The following is a 19,340-nucleotide window of genomic DNA, read 5'->3' on the forward strand; positions in this document are numbered from 1 at the left end:
TTACATAATATTAAGGTATGTTCTAATATGTGATATATAGTGTAATACACGGTAAGAAAGTTCTAATTAGCTATTTAGGCACACTAGACTCTACATCTATGTTGGAACACTGGACTCTAGACATCGTTATTAAAATGATGTTATTACGTCGCACATATCTTGGGTAAAACAAATACGTTTTGTCAATAACCAATAACGCACAAAACATGTTTATTAGATTATGACTTAAAAGTTTCCGTATAAACATTTAAATGCTGACATTATTAAAGTACAATATTTGACGGCATAAATATGGCACAAGAAAATGATTAAAAGTACATATTAGCTATAGTCTGATGTCTCACAATAATAACACATACAGTAGCACTACATTTATTTACACACACATATGTACAACTATATTGTTCAGGTTTGAGACGGATTCCCTCGTTTAAACAGAAATTACGTATTGGGGTTTGTCAAGACGGATTTGTCCACAGGACGGATTGTTTGTTTGTCTCTTGGAAAAAATAATCTCTCTCCAAATCTGCTGAAATATAAAGCAACAACACACAACAGCGTGTTCATGGAGGCAGCCATGTTTGAATGGGAGATCGTCACCTCGGAATTTCCGGATAATCTGTCGTTTTAACGGAAATGACGTAGGGGCTTGAGAGAGGAAGGGGCTTGACAGGGGACACGCGCTGTCAGGCCCCTTCTGCAGCCAGACACTCGTGAGTAATTTTAGGAAGCCTCTTTGTTCGACCAGTGGGAAGGTGGAGTCGGACATCCAACCTGGCTCACTTATGTCGCCTAGCAAAAAATCTTCAGCTTTTATCCTAGTATGATTCCGGGGCTATTTGCTATTCTGCTGTCAGTGTCGATATACTAGTGCCCCTCAATAAATACACAAAGATTCTACTATGAGACACGTCTGGTTGTATGTGGATGTTTTGCTGCTAGTCATACGTTTCCATCAGTTACCTGTCTAGCCGTTTAACTATCTGCCAAAATATAACGAGGTAAATAACTTCTTCTTGATAATATGCCCTCAATGTTGCTTAACAATGTAAAACAAATGTGGAAAATCTTTAAACCTTGTCATGCTACACGAACTAAGCATAAATCAAGCACAGCAAAGTGCTTCTTCAATGAACGGCGTGACTGACAGGCTCGTAAGGTGACGTAGATCCGCTTGCCTTCCTGCAGGTCCCCGCGAAACGTACTCAGTTACATATATATGGTTAAATACAGCATAGTTACACAGTATGTTGACCTTTCATGCATGATTGTAATAATACGTCTTTGATCATGGAAGCTGCCATTGTAACCACTCCCGTTGCATAAAAAATCTTCCCACATCAGGCTGTTTAGCAATCCTGCTATTGAGAGTGATCATAATTTATTACATTTGAGTAAAGTAGGTAAACGTGAATATTTTAATGAACGCGTCAATGAAACCGTTATTAATAAACATTTGATCAAAATAGTTATCTGCTTCAAATTCAATTCAATTTTATTTATATAGCGCTTTTAACAACAGTCATTGTCACAAAGCACTTTACATTTAACCGGCCAGAACCCCACACAGCCCTTGTCCCTGGGTCATGCTGTATTATTTCTCTTCCAGTTAATGTCCTGTACAATTAGATTTGACTAGGCCATTGACTGAATTCTGACTCTCCTTTGATCTACATTTGATTTATTGTAATTGTCCTGAAGATCCAGAGATCTGATCCATAGAAAAGTACAAATCATAGTTCTTAAAATGTAAAGTTGTGTGTTTTTGTATCATTGATGAACAGAACCGGATTAAGGAGGGCAGTGACCCCTGGGCTCAAGATGTTTTTAGGGTCTTACCTGCCCAAAATATTTTGAAATATACAAAGTACAGTACTTATATAAGTACCAAACATATCGACATCAAGGTTTCAGTGTCAATCAGAGTAAAGTAAATGACTGCTACAAGTATTAGCTTTAAAATGAAAACTAAAATCTGAAGCGCAAAAAGGGATATAGGTCTGAACCTAAGATTATGAGAGTGAAAATATGCTGTATTGAAGCTTATATATCCAATTTTCCATTGAGATCAAACTTTCCTAGAAGTACACACTTCCAAAGATTTCATTTTCGCCATGCTGGGTAAGATTTAATTCCCTGATTTTCCAGAAAAATCATCGCTAATCATGCCTTAACCCAGGATGGGGTGCCAAACTACCACATGGCACACTCACACACTATTCACACTTACTAGTATTTTAGTAACTTCAATTAACCAACATGCAAGCTTCACACATTGAAAAAGTGTATGTATGCAAAGTGGAGGCTTGAAACTTGATCCCAGAGGTATGAGCCAACAGTGCTAATCACTGCCCACCATGCCCCACATTATATCTGTTTTAAATCATTTTAATAATGAATTACAAATCATCCACCCATCATCTTCCACTTAATCCGAGGTCGGGTCGCGGGGGCAGCAGTCTCAGCAGGGAGGCCCAGACTTCCCTCTCCCCGGCCACTTCATCCAGCTCCTCAAGGGGGACCCCGAGGTGTTCCCAGGCCAGCCGAGAGACATAGTCTTCTCCAGCGTGTCCTGGGTCTTCCCTGGGGTCTCCTCCCAGTGGGACATGTCCGGAACACCTCACCAAGGAGGCGTCCAGGAGGCATCCTAATCAGATGCCCGAGCCACCTCATCTGGCTCCTCTCAATGCGGAGGAGCAGCGACTCTACTCTGAGTCCCTCCCGAATGACTGAGCTCCTCACCCTATCTCTAAGGGAGAGCCCAGCCACCCTGTGGAGGAAACTCATTTCGACCTCTTGCACCTGTGATCTCGTTCTTTCGGTCACTACCCATAGCTCATGACCATAGGTGAGGGTAGGAACGTAGATCGACTGGTAAATTGAGAGCGTCGCCTTTTGCTCAGCTCTCTCTTCACCATGACAGACCGATGCAGCGCCCGCATCACTGTTGACGCCGCACCGATCCGTCTGTCGATCTCCCGTTCCATCGTTCCCCCACTCGTGAACAAGATCCCGAGATACTTAAACTCCTCCACTTGGGGGAGGACCCCATCCCCAACCCGGAGAGAGCATTCTACCCTTTTCCGGCTGAGAACCATGGTCTCGGATTTGGAGGTGCTGATTTTTATCCCAGCCGCTTCACACTCGGCTGCGAACTGTCCCAGTGAGAGTCGAAGGTCACGGTCCGACGAGGCCAACAGAACCACATCATCTGCAAAAAGTAGAGACCTAATCCTGAGGTCACCAAACCGGACACCCTCAACGCCCTGGCTGCGCCTAGAAATTCTGTCCATAAAAACTATGAACAGATTCGGTGACAAAAGGCAGCCCTGACAGAGTCCAACCCTCACCGGAAACGAGTCTGACTTATTGCCGCCCATGCAGACCTGGCTCTGGCACCAGTCATACAGGGACCGAACCTCCCTTAAAAGGAAGCCCGGTACCCCATACTCCCGGAGCACTCCCCACAGGACTCCTCGAGGGAGGAAGGTCGAATGCCTTCTCCAAGTCCACAAAACACATGTAAACTCCCATGAACCCTCCAAAACCCTGCTGAGAGTATAGAGCTAGTCCACTGTTCCACGGCCAGGGCAAAAACCACACTGCTCCTCCTGAATCCGAGGTTCGACAATCCGGCAGACCCTCCTCTCCAGGACCCCTGAATAGACCTTACCAGGGAGGCTGAGGAGTGTGATCCCCCTATAGTTGGAGCACACCCTCTGGTCCCCTTTCTTAAAGAGGGGAACCACCACCCCAGTCTGCCAGTCCAGAGGCACTGCCCCCGATGTCCACGCGATGCCGCAGATGCATGTCAACCAGGACAGCTCCGCAACATCTAGAGCCTTGAGGAACTCTGGGCGAATCTCATCCACCCCCGGGGCCCGGCCACCGAGGAGCTTTTTAACCACCTCAGCGACCTCCGCCCCAGAGATAGGCGAGTCCACCCCCAAGTCCCCACACTCTGCTTCCATATCGGAAGGCGTGTTGGTGGGATTGAGGAGGTCTTCGAAGTATTCCTTCCACCGACCCAAAACATCCCGAGTTGAGGTCAGCAGCGCACCATCCCCACCATAAACAGCGTTGATGTTGCACCACTTTCCCGCCCTGAGCCGCCGGATGGTGGACCAGAATCTCCTCGAAGCCATCCGGAAGTCGTTTTCCATGGCCTCGCACACCCGAGTTTTTGCCTCAGCAACCGCCAAAGCCTCATCCCGCTTGGCCTGCCGGTAGCTGTCAGCTGCGTCTGAAGTCCCACAGGCCAAAAAGGCTCGATAGGACTCCTTCTTCAGCTTGACGGCATCCCTCACCACTGGTGTCCACCAGCAGGTTCGGGGATTGCCGCCCGCGACAGGCACCGACCACCTTACGGCCACAGCTCCAGTCAGCTGCCTCCACAATGGAGGCACGGAACATGGCCCATTCGGACTCAATGTCCCCCGCCTCCCCCGGGACATGGGAGAAGTTCTGTCGGAGGTAGGAGTTGAAACTCCTCCTGACAGGGAATTCCGCCAGACGTTCCTCACTATACGCTTGGGCCTGCCAAGCTTGGCCAGCCTCCTCCCCCGCCAGCGGAGCCAACCCACCACCAAGTAATGATCAGTTGACAGCTCAGCCCCTCTCTTCACCCGAATGTCCAAGACATGTGGCCGCAAGTTGACGACACGACTACAAAGTCGATCATCGAACTGCGGCCTAGGGTGTCCTGGTGCCAAGTGCACATATGGACACCCTTATGTTTGAACATGGTGTTCATTATGGACAATCCGTGACGAACACAGAAGTCCAATAAAAAAGCACCGCTCGGGTTCAGATCGGGGGGGCCGTTCCTCCCAATCACGCCCCTTCAGGTCTCACTGTCATTGCCCACGTGAGCATTGAAGTCCCCCAGAAAAACAATAGAGTCCCCAGGAGGAGTGCTCTCCAACACCCCTTCCAAGGACTCCAAAAAGGGTGGGTATTCTGAACTGCCATTTGGCGCTTAAGCGCAAACAACAGTCAGGACCTATCCCCCCACCCGAAGGCGAAGGGAGGCTACCCTCTTGTCCACTGCGGTAAACCCCAATGTATAGGCACCCAGCCAGGGGGCAATAAGTATGCCCACCCCCGCTCGGCGCCTCTGCCCGCGGGCAACTCCAGAGTGGAAAAGGGTCCAACCCCCCTCAAGGAGACTGGTTCCAGAGCCCAAGCCGTGTGTTGAGGTGAGTCCGACTATATCTAGCTGGAACTTCACAACCTCGCGCACCAGCTCAGGCTCCTTCTCCATCAGAGAGGTGACATTCCATGTCCCTAGAGCAAGCTTCTGCAGCCGAGGATCGGACTGCCAAGGTCCCTGCCTTTGGCTGCCGCCCAACTCACATCGCACCCGACCCCTATGGCCCCTCCCATGGGTGGTGAGCCCATTGGAGGGGGGACCCACGTGCCTTGTTCGGGCTGCGCCCAACCAGGCCCCATGGGTGTAGGCCTGGCCACCAGGCGCTCGCCATCGAGCCCCACCTCCAGGCCAGGCTCCGGGCGGGGGGCCCGGTGACCCGCGTCCGGGCAAGGGAAACCGTGAACCCAAAATCTTTTTCTTCATTGGGGGTCTTCTGAGCCGCACTTCGTCTGGTTCCTCACCCAGCACCTATTTGCCTTGGGTGACCCTATCAGGGGCATAAAGCCCCAGACAACGTAGCTCCTGAGATCACTGGAACAAGCAAACCCCTCCACCATGATAAGGTGTCAGCTCCAGGATTACAAATCATTTTATTGTGTAATGTTTCATAATGGCTGCCAGATGAAATATGCCTTTATATGTATAACAAAGCACCACCTCTTAAAATATGCTGACATTTGCATTTGTAAATCTTTAATTGTCCAGTGATCAATATCCAGTCTCGTTCTTTAACAAGCTAAACTGGGGAAATGTTACAAACATTAGATACGTTGCAAACATTAGATAATGCCCCATTCACACCTTGTAGTTTAAGGACCAAGTGTGAATGGGGGTAATAAGGATAAAAGAGGATAGTATCAGCAAAATTCTAATGCTTTAATTTATTTCAGTGATATTCTGTGTCATTTTGACTAAGGGAGATGAAACAAAGGGGAAAAAGCATGTTATTGTTCAAGAGCTGTTTACAAACACAGTCCTTAAAAAACAAAAGTAAAACACAGACACTTCACCGCTTTTGGGTCGCTTCACTTGCATTCTGGAATTTTAATCAACTAAGGCAACAAAGAATTTTAAATTCTTACATACAAAAACATGCTCATTAAGATGATTTTGGGGCCCCCTCCAGCTCGGGGTCAAGGTTACTGCACCAATAAGTCCTTGCTAAAGCCTGGGCATGCTGATTGGTTTATGCTGATTAGCTTATGCTTATTGGTTTATGCTGATTGGCTTATGCTGATTGGCTTAACAGCCAGTGCTGGTGGGAACTTTGAGTATTTCTAAATTGCCACTTGTGTATGATTCTGTGCATGTCTTGCAGTAGACTGACATCCCATCAAGTGTGTTCCCAGCTATCTGCCCCGTCCCACATGGGCTAGGCTTCAGGCTAGCCCACCCCTCCCATAAAGGTTATGCTGTTGAAAGATGGATGGAAAATAATCCGCACGTAATAAAATTGTCTGCTAAAATGAAATAAGTACTGAACACTGAAACAGTAGTACTCATAACTTTATAGAGCACAATTAATCAAAATAAATGATTAGGTGATGGAACTGTAGCAAAGTGTAATCAAGTGCTTTTGATTACAACAGCTGTTATCAGCTGTAAACAGATGTTAAAACAGAAGTGATAAATTGGCAAAAATAAGAATTACAAGAGATGATTATGCGTTATTTCCCTCAAAGAGCTCTCCAGATTTTGTTCATCATGGATGTGTTGTCACTGGATCACTAATCAACAATTGATGTGAAGCGTCTTTGGTTATTTGGCACTAATCACAAAATGGCATTCTCTAATCGAATTCCATTAACATTCTCGAATCCATCAGAACACCAAAGGTTTTGGGTTTTCCCATGGAAACTCCTGTCTGCCAAAGTGGCCATAACACGCAGTTTTCTGGTAGATGGGCCTTTTCAGATTCAGCTCCCTGTGAAAAATATAGGGCAGAGAGGTATGAGGACAGCAAGGTCTGAACATTCTGTGTGGGTAGAGCCAGATGCCTTACCGGTAAAACTATTAATAGACAATAAAGCCATCCGCAAGGCAGCAAACACGCAGCACTGTATGGTGGGTGAAACGACCTCATAGGTATGGATATGTGAGAAACATTCTATCCTTGACATAACTCCGGGTGGAATTGTGTGAGTTATTTCCTTAAAATATCAGTTGGAGCTGGTGATCAGTTGATTGACAATCTTCGCGGTGATGGAGAAAGGTTTTAACTTATGTTTAGTTTTCAGTCAATAATCATATGAACTGGCTTGTAGTTAATTGATCAATCTATGTAAGAATCATAATTTCATATTTCATTGTTGACAAATTGCTGGTTGGTACGTCGTAATAACTGTACTCTGTATATTTGAATCCCTCAGTGTTAAGGATTCTCATCACTTCTGGGAGTCTATTTACATGAAGTTAAGAGAACAACTATTCCCTTATTAATGTCACTATGGTGATTATTTTGGGATGCTGAAGCAGTAACTCACTTTATTATAGCCCCTGGGCGTAAGTCAAAATTGTTCTGCACAATTTTCAGCAGCTCATCTTCATCCTTGGTAGATGTACCATAGTGGAACACCGAGACAGACAGTGGGTGGCTCACACCGATGGCGTATGATATCTGCAATGCAACACAGGAAGGGGACTCAGGATCCATGATGGCTGCAAAATTCAGATGCTTCTCAGCTTACGATGGGACTACGTTCCAATAAACCTATAGTAAATTGAAAATATCGTAAGTCGAATATAAATATGATATGATAAATCACACAGAGAAATAAAACCACTGTATGACACACTGTTAAACACTGTATGAGAATAATTTCTTGTTTACTTAGCTACAAACAAAGATAATCTCACTTGGACCAGAACTCTTTTGCAGAGTTTCGCCTTCACCAGGGACTTGGCGACCCATCGTGCAGCATAAGCTCCAGAGCGGTCTACTTTGGAGTAGTCTTTTCCAGAGAAGGCCCCACCGCCGTGGCCTCCCCACCCACCGTAAGTATCCACTATAATTTTGCGGCCTGTGAGTCCTGCATCTCCCTGTTGCAAAATTAGAATTAGCCTCAGTGGTTTGGATGCAAGATCACTCCTGTAACCGAGAGACCTCAGAGTGCACATACACACAGTTTTATTTTTATTTAAATTATATTTGCATTCAGAATATCCATCCATTCATGTTCTATATCCACTTATGCACTACAGGATTGAGGTTCATTCAGCATATTAAGCGTGTAATTGAATAATTTCCCTACCAATATCAAAATGTTCTTGCATTACTGCAAAAACATGTCTTCAGATATAACCCAGTATTAAATTAATGTAAGTAAAAATGTCTAACTGTAAGAATGGGAAGTGAACAAAACCATAAAGTGGCATCAGCAGAAATAGAAAAGCTCTCCACCTGAGGGCCACCGGTGCTGAACTTGCCACTGGGCAGTAAGTGATAGATTGTCCTGTCATCGAGGTATTTGGCAGGGATGACTTCCTTGACTACTTTTTCCATCAAGTCTTTGCGAATCTTCTCCAGAGCGACCTCGGGACTGTGCTGCACGGAAATCACCACCGTGTGCACTCGCACCGGCTCCATTGCACCGTTATTGTCCCGGTATTCCACAGTGACCTAAAAACAGGAATGTGGGACAGATTCCATAAACATCTATGGTGTGTGGCTCCTCAGGTTATGGCTCATGCCCATGATCAGAAGGTCACCAGGTCAAATCTCTCGATGCCCTTTTGGGCCCGTGAGCAAGGCCCTTTACTCCAATGGCTCCAAGGACACTTATGACTACAAAATTTGTTTTCAGATATATATGTGTTTCATGGACAGCAAGACTAGATAGGTGAAAACCTGGTCTAGTTGCACCTATATCGTCAACTCATTGACAATGGTATGTTTGTAATGTGCTATTTGCCTCACTTGCACATATCACTTTGGATAAAAGTGTCTGCTAAATACAATAAATAAAAATTTAATAAATAAATGTAAATTTCCCTATGGGGATGAATAAATAATTACTATCTGGTATTAATTGCTTGAATGGTCTTGACTAAGCTACATAATACTTCCTTTGAAGATAGAATAGGTGAAATGTGTAGTAGCAACGGAATGTAAACATCAACACATTGTTTTTAACAATTAATGGTTAATTTGGGTGACCAGATAATCTATGTCAAGGAGAACATTATGAGTTACTGCAGGAATTACTAAGTACAGACACTCCTCTACTTACGACTGAGATACGTTCCGAACGGCCGTTCGTAACTTGAAATGTTCATAAGTCGTTATGCAACATCATTTTAAGGGTATACACAAGTACAAAAAACTATGATGCTGGGAGTTCGCACGATACACTGCTGTGCGGCAGGAATAGTGGCCAGAAGTCATAAAAAAATTATGTTGCGGACAGGAAACGGGAGCCCAAGGAACACAATTTGGACTTACAGTGCTCTTCGTTCATATGTCTGAAAGTGCGTAAGCTGAAAATTCGTAAGTAGAGGAGTGTCTGTACTTTAAAACTGAAAGGCCCCTGAATGATTTGTTTCCTTAATTGAAAGACTCAGCCAGCTGTTTCATATGAATATTAGTGACACATGTACGATTACAGGAAACTGGCTAATCAGCACAAATCAAGAACTCAATGCTTAGGTGAAATCCAGGTCCTTTAAATTGAAATGGTAGATTACAAATCCTTCCTAGCTCAAAGTGTCCTCCCTAACTTGGATTATCTGGTCACCCTATTTGTTAGGTACCACTGCTTTCTCACGCAAACAACCACGTCCTGCACATAGCAAATAATGTGGCTGAAAATGAATACATACAGCACACAGCCAGGGCTGGTGGTTCAGATACTGTGTGTACATTATATGCTACATCCTTGATTTACAGTATACCACATCCCATAATTAGCCATGAATGTTCAAAATATCTCTCACTGTATGAATGACTATTCTAGGTACCGGTAAAAGCTCAGGAACCCTGGTCTTTAAATAAAAACCTAGGCATGTGATCCACCTGAGTTTTGGAGTCTGGTCTTATCCAGGGGCACACTCCATTGCAAGAGAGCTTCTTCATCATTGCATTGAGATTGTGGGCCAGGAGGATGGTCAACGGCATGCATTCCTCCGTTTCATCAGTGGCGTAGCCAAACATCAGACCCTGGAAAGACAATCATTCATCAGGTCACGTTTAGCTTGGGAATTTACTGAACAGGTAATTTGGAACCTGAAATGCTGATGATTGCTCTATAAAGATAGATCCTTTTTTGTGATCAGTGAGGTTTGAAGTGCATCGTAGGTGTGATTATCAGGTCTGGTTTAATCCAAAGGAACCCAATAAAATAACCCCTTTTTAATGGTGTGATGGTCATTACCATGGCCTTGTAATCCCTTGCATTAACAATTATGGCTCAAAAGCTAATCATTGATTGAATGGTCATTGTGGATACTGTAAACGTTTAACCTGAACAACATCACTTGGAGTCGTATCAGACAAAAACTTAATCACACGTAATTAATCGAAAGCGCAGTGACATACTATATTTGGTGGCATGAAGCTGCCAACCCCTGGTCCAAATTACCTATTCATCCGCTGATATTTGGCTATCTACTGTAACTAACTTTGCAATGCCCAGATGGTGAAGGCATCCAGCTGACCTTTGACCCCCAGACTCTTCTAAGGGGGTTTTGTTCCTCTCCTCTAAATACCTCTGCTGTTTTTTGGTTGCACAGTGTGCTGTGTGCATGTGCATGAGTATAGGTAAAGTGAACTAGGGCAAATAAGCTTGGAGGGTCAGCTTACAAGAAAAGAATTAAATTAGTGGTGTGAATCCTGCCTCACTCATTGTGTGTACAATTTGAATGTCCCACCTCCCCCCTGGCCGTGTGCTGGGTTAGTGGTCAGAAGGATGAATGAAATGAATTATCGATGGCCTCATATATCATTTTCACAGCATTTACAAAAGTAAAAGATCCCAAACCTGGTCTCCAGCACCAATGTCCTCGTCTTTCTTTCCCTCAAACACACAGTCACTGATTTCTACACATTGAGGTTCCAAGGCCACGAGGAGGTTGCAGGTCTTATAATCGAAACCTGAGGAAATGTGAGAAATCAATATAACACCTTCCATAGCTTTTTATACCAAACATTGTCCCAGAATAGCCTGCAATCGGAGATGAAAATGTCCTGCTCTCTGAGCGCACGTTACCTTTAGAGGAGTCGTCATAGCCGATGCTCTTAATAGTGTTCCTCACCACAAACTGAAGGTCAATCACAGCCTTCGATGTGACCTCCCCACACAGCAGGATCATTCCTGTCTTTGCCACGCACTCTAAAAACACAGAGATGCAGCAACATTATGAATGGATCCGTAAGTACATTTGCAGCCACAAATGGCTGAATAGTAACTAGGCATTTTTATACAACATGTTCTCATACAATTGTGAACTGATGTGAATATTACAAATAATGTCCAACAAACATACCGCAGGCCACCTTGGAATCTGGGTCTTGTGCCAGATAGGCATCAAGCACAGCATCACTGATCTGGTCACACATTTTGTCTGATTGCCAAGAAATAGAGACAAACAAGTGAATCATAAAAATGAGCCCTCATTTAAACAGGTATGATATGGGGGTCAATTATTAGCTGAGCTTTGTACCCACAGATAAAAGTTTGGAGATATAAATTATGCTTATGCAATACGTAGTAAATGTTGTATAAACATGTTCTAATTGCATAGCTATTTGGGGGTTATTTCCCAGGCAAAAAAATGTACAACTGCTCATCAGACACGCCTTACCCTTTCATCTAACAAACAATAAACAGGCACAGGCTAATATTTGTTTTTTTTCTGCTGGGATGTGGGTAATCATTCCATATATGGAATTCCAATGCTTCATACATGTAATGTGTAAATATTGAACATTTAATGCATACATCGTTTGTATATTTAAAGAAACTAGTCTATTTTGCATTTTTAGGTCCCCAGAGGGGGAAACTCAATTTTATAAAAAAAAATTGTGAATGCTACCAAAAAAAAAAACTAAAAATGCCAAAAGTCTTGTTTATTTTGTTTGGCTAAGGTTAGTGTTGTCATAGTTGGGATTATTAGGATTATGCCCATAGAAATGAATGGAGAGTGTGTGTGTGTATGTGGGCGCCCATGTGAAAATGTGCCACCTATGAGCATCCCCCAAATTGTGAGGGCTTGACATACAGAGACCCTGCCCAAGATCACAGTTTGGAATATGAAGACATTAAAATGCATATAATTTAACTAAAATTGTTATTATCTGTGAGATTATCCTGTTGTTAGGCTCTCTAAGCCTGACCCAAACTGTTTTAATTTAACTGAGGAAATAAAAAGATATTCTTCTTACCGGAATGTCCTTCTCCCACTGATTCAGATGTGAAAAGGAAGGTTTTCCCGGTTGATTTGTTTTTCCCAGAGAAGTTCATTTTTGGGTGATCTTTGAAATACTACAACCTATTCGCACACTGTTAGACACACCTTCACTAGACGTCAAACTCAGACTGAATCAAAGGCTATGTTTGATGTTTTAAAGAGTAGATCTTGGTTGTGAGTTAATCATTAGACAAATTATGCAAAAGATCACTGGCGGACGTAGACCTATGGCCATATACTCACGTAAATTAGATATCTATTTATCTGTCTCTCTGTCTGTCTGTCTGTCTGTCTCAATCTGTCTGTCTGCCTGTCTATCTGTCTGCCTGCCTGTCTATCTGTCTGTCTATCTGTTTGTCTGTCTGTCGATCTGTCTGTCTGTTTGTCTATCTGCCTGCCTGTCTGTATGTTTGTCTATTCATCCATCCATCCATGCATGTTAGAACTGCATATTCTGAGCATATCCCAGGCAGTATTGGGCAGATGTAAGGAAAGAGTACATAATGATGTTTTCTTAACAGGGTTCCTGATGCATTTGTAAGGCTACACTTTAGCACTTCAAAGCTAATTCTGAGACCAACGATGGACCTGAGTCAGCATATTACTTACAAGGTCTAAGGGAAGGCAAATGTATAAGTTAAAAATGTTCGGAGCGTCTCTTATTACACCTTCATTATTCTGTTGCACCAAAGCAATATTTTAAAATTGATTGATTGAAAAGTGATTTTACTGTTGGGGAAAAAATCATAAATTTTGCATCATTGCGCACATTAAGGTTGTCTACGATTGCTTCAGCACATTTCATGAAACATACTTATTCTTAAGACTATAAGTGCATTTCTCAAAACAGTTCATGCATATAGCACAACATCATGGTTTAGCTGCAAAAGCCTGTAACTGTCAGTGTAAGCATACTCCCCAATTCTGAACAAAAGTCGGGATCTCATTGTCACTGACTGATGCATGGGTGTAAAATTACTACAGTGGGAAACTACATAATCTAATTTGAGTAACAAGATTAAAGAAACTGAATATTGTGCCAAATGATGACAATTGTACAAAACCATTAGCATATATGGATTAAAACATTTGTAAATTTGTGTGAAACAATGGGAAATGGTGTTCTGCTGTGCAGAAGTGACATTATGGTGTGGGGATTACACTTGCTGCTTGGCAAATGTTAAATTGTCATTTGAGAAATGTGCTAAAGCAATCAAGAAAAACCGTGATACATCACCTCAACATTTGGTCACCTTTGTAATATGTGTGATTTACAAAGACGAATCAGACTGCAGAGGCTTCACACTAAAATGGCCAATATTTTAAAGTTTGAAAGAAAGGACTTACAAGAAGCAAGGTAAAAGAGCAGCTTGACAATAATTAATGCTGAGCTCAAAGTCCCCTCACTTGACAGCTGCTCAGTTGAGATTTTTATAACTCAGCAACTCTGTGAGCGTGCAGGCTTATCACTACGGCTTCAAGACAGTTTGATCCTCGTACCAATTCTTTGTGCAGATTTCGCTTGTTCTCCCTATGCTGACCTTGCCTCCTTTAGGTCAGGTGGTGTCTCCAAACATCCTTTGGTGCGCTTGCTGGAGTATACACCTTCCCTTCTCATGGACTGATTTCCAGTCCAGGCTGTAGCCTGCCCTGCTCTGCTCTCTCTGAGTCAGATGACTGGGATACGGATGACTTTGTAAACAAACTTTTATATTCTACGATGAAAAAGCTTACAAACCTAGCAAAATAACCATTGTTTTCATATGAGATAAAAGTGTAAATGTGATAATATGTAAATGGGGTATATTTTTGAAATACCACATAACCATACAAAAGAGCTAATCTTAATGTATATGTGCTTGAGGTTTAGTGCAGGTGGGATCTGTTATAAACTACAGTTTATGCTTCTTTATTATGGAAAAGTGTGACACCAAATATGATGCTGATTATGCGTTTCTGTTCTAATGAGTTTTGCTTCAGTTTGTTGCTTGTTCCAGTCATAAATAACAGCCAGGCACCCGGAGAGAAAGTGAACATGCCACACTAATAGAAGGCATCGTGTGGAGTAGCTGTAGAAGCATTTTCTGAAGGCGAAAGTCTAAAGATAGGCTAGAGTACGCTGCACAAAAATAGAATCAGACCATGCAGAACTGAGCTTTGTTGAATAATAATTTAAGGTTGAATGATTCACCGTCAATAAAATGTGACAATATTTACCTACAGTTACCATACAGACTGACACCGGATCATATGAAATCTACATGCCCTCTTTGCAGTTTCAGCTTTTAGCCTTAGGCCTGAAATAAAGAAAAGTTTCAACTAGTATTTGAAACCAGTGCCTTTTATTTTATGTGTGCCCAGCCTTCAGTTAATGCTCGGTCAAACCTTTTGCTTTAAAGGTGCTGTGGCTGCATTTCGAGTGATACCTGGATCGATTTGCAGAGCTCCCTTTCTTCAGAGGAATAGAATCTCTAGGACAGTTTCAGGCCAATTCACAGGTTTCCTGCCAGATTCATTCTGCACATTAATCTACTTATTTTAATCCATTTCTGGATATTTGTGTTGAAAGGAGGAATTATTTCCGTGTAACTCAGTCTCTTACATTAGGCAGTAGGTCCCGTCAGATCTTTGTGTTTTGTAAATATTTGTTTTTCCTCTTAGAGAGAAACAGCCCCATAACATGATGCTTATTGTAATATTTAATAACATATAATTTTAATTAATATCAATAAGTCCCACCTCCTACACGTAACAGGCGATAGTGCTAGATAATTAAGAGTGCAGAAGTAGGACCTTGTGAAATGTGGCTTCAACACCTCACCCACAGCTGAAAGAATCTATAGAAATGTCACTGGTATAGAAGGACTACCATCGTCCACAGCTTCTTCCACATCGCCATAACCTCCCTTTTGAGCAGCTTCCTTGAACAGTCACCCATGCTGAAACGACAGCCAGATCTACGCAGTGTCACTGTAGAGCCATGCTTCCTTGATTATAGCCTTCTCTGACAGCTATACTATATTAAAAGGGGCGTATACAGGGGTGGGGCCAATACTGAAAGCTGATTGGTCCCTGAAGTGCTCCTTCCCCTGACACTCCCCGATTCAAAACATATTATTTGGTCCCTTTGTTAGAATTATGGCCTCTCATTAGTCCCTCGCCTTAAAACAAATCCTGATATCACCTGTTTATTAGAGACCTTCTTGTATAACCTCTTACCTCCTGATTTCGCCCTATCGACACCATATAAAGCCCACAGCTACAGCAGATTATAGACCAGTCCACCTTTCCCCTTGCTTGGCCAGCGGAAGGGTGAAGGTATTTCAGATTCAAAGTGGCTACCCGATTTGGGTCAAATCCTAGAACTGCCCCTTCCATTAGTAATTTGCTGTCAGTGGTTTTTGTGTCATGCTGACACACTGGTTTGCTCTGTTGTTTCACACCTTTGACACCAGTGATTGGGTTTTTGGTCCAGCTCTACATGTGGAGTTTGTGTGTTCTCCATGTGTTATCATGGGGTTCCGCATGTGTGTGAATGGTGTGTGAGTTTGCCCTGTGATGGGTTGGCACCCCATCTTGGGTTGTTCCCTGCCTTGCGCCCATAGCTTCTGGGATGGGCTCTAGACCCCTACAACCCTGAATTGGACATGCGGGTACAGAAAATGGATGGATGGTTGCTTATGCATAAGGACACACACAAAATAACAAAGACCCCCCGCCCCAAAACAGTTGCCTTTATTTGAGTCAGACTCATCACTTCAGTGATGCCTCCTGCCTGATTTTCAGTTTGTTGCATACAATGACATCCCCTATTATTAGAGATATGCAGATGGATGCCAATGGGGCGTTTTAGTGTTTGGAAACATGTACACCTTTGTGGTTTATTCTGATTGTATAAGCAAATGAATATTTAAAAAGTCTGATTGGATGGGTGTCTTTGTATTGAGGGAACAAAAAGTAAAAATTGCAAGAGGTGTGTCTTTTTGGATACTGTATTCTTTTGTCATTTATTTAAAAAAAAACAGAGGAAGTATTAATATCTGCAGAATGGTGAGACCTTGGTCAACAGAAACACGGTAATGAAAGTGACCTTTGCACTTCCATATGATTTCAGTTCTGCTCTGCATCAGATGGTTAGTCAGCGCATGATAGGTCATGATAAAGGAAACTGGTACGTTTGCGGCCAATCGTGGTTACGCCCAGAGTAAATGTGTAACCCACAAGGACTGATACTGGCGTGTGACCGTGCTTCCCAACTGAAAGCAGCAGTATGGTAACTAATATGGATAGGTTGGTGTGAAACGCTCATGCTTTGAGCATTTGATAAAACCTATTTCGTGGTTCTGCATCAGTCGACCGATTATAACAATATGGTAAGTGTATAGATTTGTTAGCTATGTCTTCTGTGGAAATTAAACAGCAGTTCTGCTGCCTTAATGGAGACAAGGGACCCCTCTGTAGGTCTATAAGGTGTACAGCTGCCACATTTAAAGGGACATTATGAAAATCATTGGGCAGTACTAAAGTAACTTTTCACGCGTAAATACAATGCTGTAATATGTCATTTTAAATGTTTTAGTTAAAAGTATAAAATGTTTTTATAGAAGTGCTTTGTGACAGATGTTGGTCAAACAAGGAAGTAAATTCTGACTAGCAGTGAACACCACTGATAAGAGCATATTTGACTATTAAAGAAATGCACACTGTTCAAAATGAAAAATTTGCTTCCTAATATAATAAATTAAAATGCTTGAATCAAGTATGGCAATAAAAAAAGAGTCCTGAAGAAGGCTGAAATAAAAATTACTCTATGACGTTAGTTAAATAAATGCTGACAATAATTAGAAAGCAAACTCATTCTAATGTGTCTAGTGGTGTGGTCTATATAGTCAAGCTTTTATTTTCTTTTCATTGAGGGTTTTGTCAGCCATGTGAGGTATATTTACACTGCAGAATTGTTCCTCAAACTGAGTTTCCGGCCACAGTACTGTCTGGCTTCCCACAGGCTGACTCCGGTGCTCAAGCACCATCACAAAACACGCTGAACCAGGTGCAGGAGCAAGTCAACGATGTCAAGGTCATACTGAAAGACAACATCAACAAAGTCTTGGAAAGAGATGCTCGATTAAATGATCTCATTGACAAAACCGATGATCTCCAGGCAACAGTAAGTTTTTAAAATCAAAACTAAGTAGGTCTACAGCTCCTCTTAATTTCTTGTATTTTTCTTTGCCTAATTTGATATAAAATTGTGGTTACATGGTAGAAGCAGGTAACAGGCTATTATCTACATAATTTTAAAAAACATGCATATGTTGAACTGATTTTGATTCTGGTCATGAAGTTGTTTTCTAAAAAAAAGGTTTCTGTGTGTAGAGGAAGAATAGTTACACCAGAATTAGAATATAACTTGGAAATTGTAACTTGCAAAAATTCTCACCTGACCAAAGAGTATGAATCTCATTTTATCTCACTTCATTTTCCCACTGCTCCTCCTGGTAAGGATCACAGTGTATAGAAATTTATTCAGAGACTAAAAACAACTTATAACACAATGTCCTTCTAGTAAGCAACGTCAAAGAAAGGGTTGTCAGCACCAATGAAAAAATCTAAAATCTATATTTGTTCAGAACTAATTGGAAATGACTGCTCATTATTAGTTTTTTATTTAATTTATTTAATTTAAAATACTTCTTGTAACACACTATTTCCTCCCAGGCTGACTCCTTTCAAAAGACATCTACACGCGTGGCCCGGAAATACTGGTGGAGAAACACAAAGATGATGATAATTATAGGTGTGATAGTGGTGATCATCGTTATCATCATCATCCTACTGGCCACTGGTGTCATTCCCTCATAACTGTCTGCTCAAGGTGTTTCTACTATCCAGCCAAAAAGCCACATTTGCAAATACAGACCTGTTTAATTGCACACACAACTATTAAATATTTCAATTTATGTTTATAGTAATAATAGAGAATCTTTAATGTCTCTAAATATCTGAAACAGTTCAAATTTTTACACTGTTTTACTTAGACCAATGATTTAAATACATTTAACAACAAAAGGCATATCCAGCCTATTCACGTGTACATTGTAATCACAGTTCATAAGCTCAAAATATTGCCACATTAAGTGAAGTATTTTACATAGATTGTATAATAATGAAGTTAATTTATATTTAAAGTAATGTTTATTTAAAGAACTGCATTTGTTTTTGGTTTTTCAATGTCTTTACAGGAAATCAGCAAAAAAATCCTGGTCATTAATCTGTCCAGAAACTATAGTAACTTGATTTGCCTCATATATCCTATTCCATTGAGCTATCCTTGTGATGTCTCCTGTGATCCTTGCATGAATTTTGCAATAAAGATGTGATTCTGACCATAGAATGAGGATTGTGTCACTAACAGACAGGTTAGAGCTAAAAGCTGCTAGGTCCTGTACAGCAGTGCAAAATTACGATACTCCTCAATTAACGTCCGTTCGTACGAGTAGGTCGTTAAGCAAATTGGTCGATAAGTAAGGAGCCGCCCCTTACTGATATTTTAAGCATACTGTATTGGTAGTGGGTTTGTGTCAGCTAACTTTAGATATTGTTTTAATGTCACCTTTGTACCATTTATAACATTTTGGTATATTTATGTTTACACAGTAGTGTACTGTATACTGTAATAAACAGAATAGAGGGTATCAGCTCTATTTCACATTACATCGGTTTGCACACTGTAAATACAGGTAATCAGAGATTGTGAACGCTATTGTAGTGAACACTGAACGAC

The 19,340-nt window shown here is 42.0% G+C and overlaps 2 protein-coding genes across 3 annotated transcripts; one reads left to right on the forward strand and one right to left on the reverse strand.

Annotated features, from left to right (window-relative positions):
* Positions 1–6,252: 6,252 nt before the first annotated feature.
* mat2al (methionine adenosyltransferase II, alpha-like) lies at positions 6,253–12,670 on the reverse strand. Of its 2 annotated transcripts, XM_049021316.1 has the most exons (9): positions 12,531–12,670; positions 11,633–11,710; positions 11,356–11,478; positions 11,128–11,240; positions 10,164–10,307; positions 8,553–8,771; positions 8,009–8,191; positions 7,636–7,769; positions 6,253–7,076 (listed from the first exon to the last, which is right to left on the reverse strand). In XM_049021316.1, exons 1-9 carry the CDS (start codon positions 12,607–12,609, stop codon positions 6,974–6,976), a joined length of 1,176 nt encoding a protein of 391 aa, XP_048877273.1. In that variant the 5' UTR covers positions 12,610–12,670; the 3' UTR covers positions 6,253–6,973. The 2 variants fall into 2 exon arrangements, with proteins under 2 accessions (XP_048877273.1, XP_048877274.1); XM_049021317.1 differs by lacking the exon at positions 6,253–7,076 and having other exon boundaries at positions 7,632–7,769.
* A 4,088-nt stretch (positions 12,671–16,758) lies between these two features.
* Positions 16,759–18,950, forward strand: si:ch73-234b20.5 (uncharacterized protein LOC449923 homolog). The gene is made up of 3 exons (XM_049021346.1): positions 16,759–16,929; positions 17,562–17,723; positions 18,275–18,950. Exons 1-3 carry the CDS (start codon positions 16,927–16,929, stop codon positions 18,416–18,418), a joined length of 309 nt encoding a protein of 102 aa, XP_048877303.1. The 5' UTR covers positions 16,759–16,926; the 3' UTR covers positions 18,419–18,950.
* Positions 18,951–19,340: the final 390 nt, after the last annotated feature.

This window comes from Brienomyrus brachyistius, chromosome 7, assembly GCF_023856365.1.
Source record: "Brienomyrus brachyistius isolate T26 chromosome 7, BBRACH_0.4, whole genome shotgun sequence".
NCBI lineage: Eukaryota > Metazoa > Chordata > Actinopteri > Osteoglossiformes > Mormyridae > Brienomyrus > Brienomyrus brachyistius.

Excerpts from the sequence above, each read along its gene's own strand:
- si:ch73-234b20.5 (XM_049021346.1), top strand. Across the intron at positions 17,724-18,274 it reads CCGATGATCTCCAGGCAACA|GCTGACTCCTTTCAAAAGAC; the intron begins GTAAGTTTTTAA and ends ATTTCCTCCCAG.
- mat2al (XM_049021316.1), bottom strand. The coding sequence starts at position 12,609 with ATGAACTTCTCTGGGAAAAACAAATCAACCGGGAAAACCTTCCTTTTC. Across the intron at positions 11,241-11,355 it reads CTATGACGACTCCTCTAAAG|GTTTCGATTATAAGACCTGC; the intron begins GTAACGTGCGCT and ends ACATTTCCTCAG. Across the intron at positions 8,772-10,163 it reads GACCAGACTCCAAAACTCAG|GTCACTGTGGAATACCGGGA; the intron begins GTGGATCACATG and ends TCCTGTTTTTAG.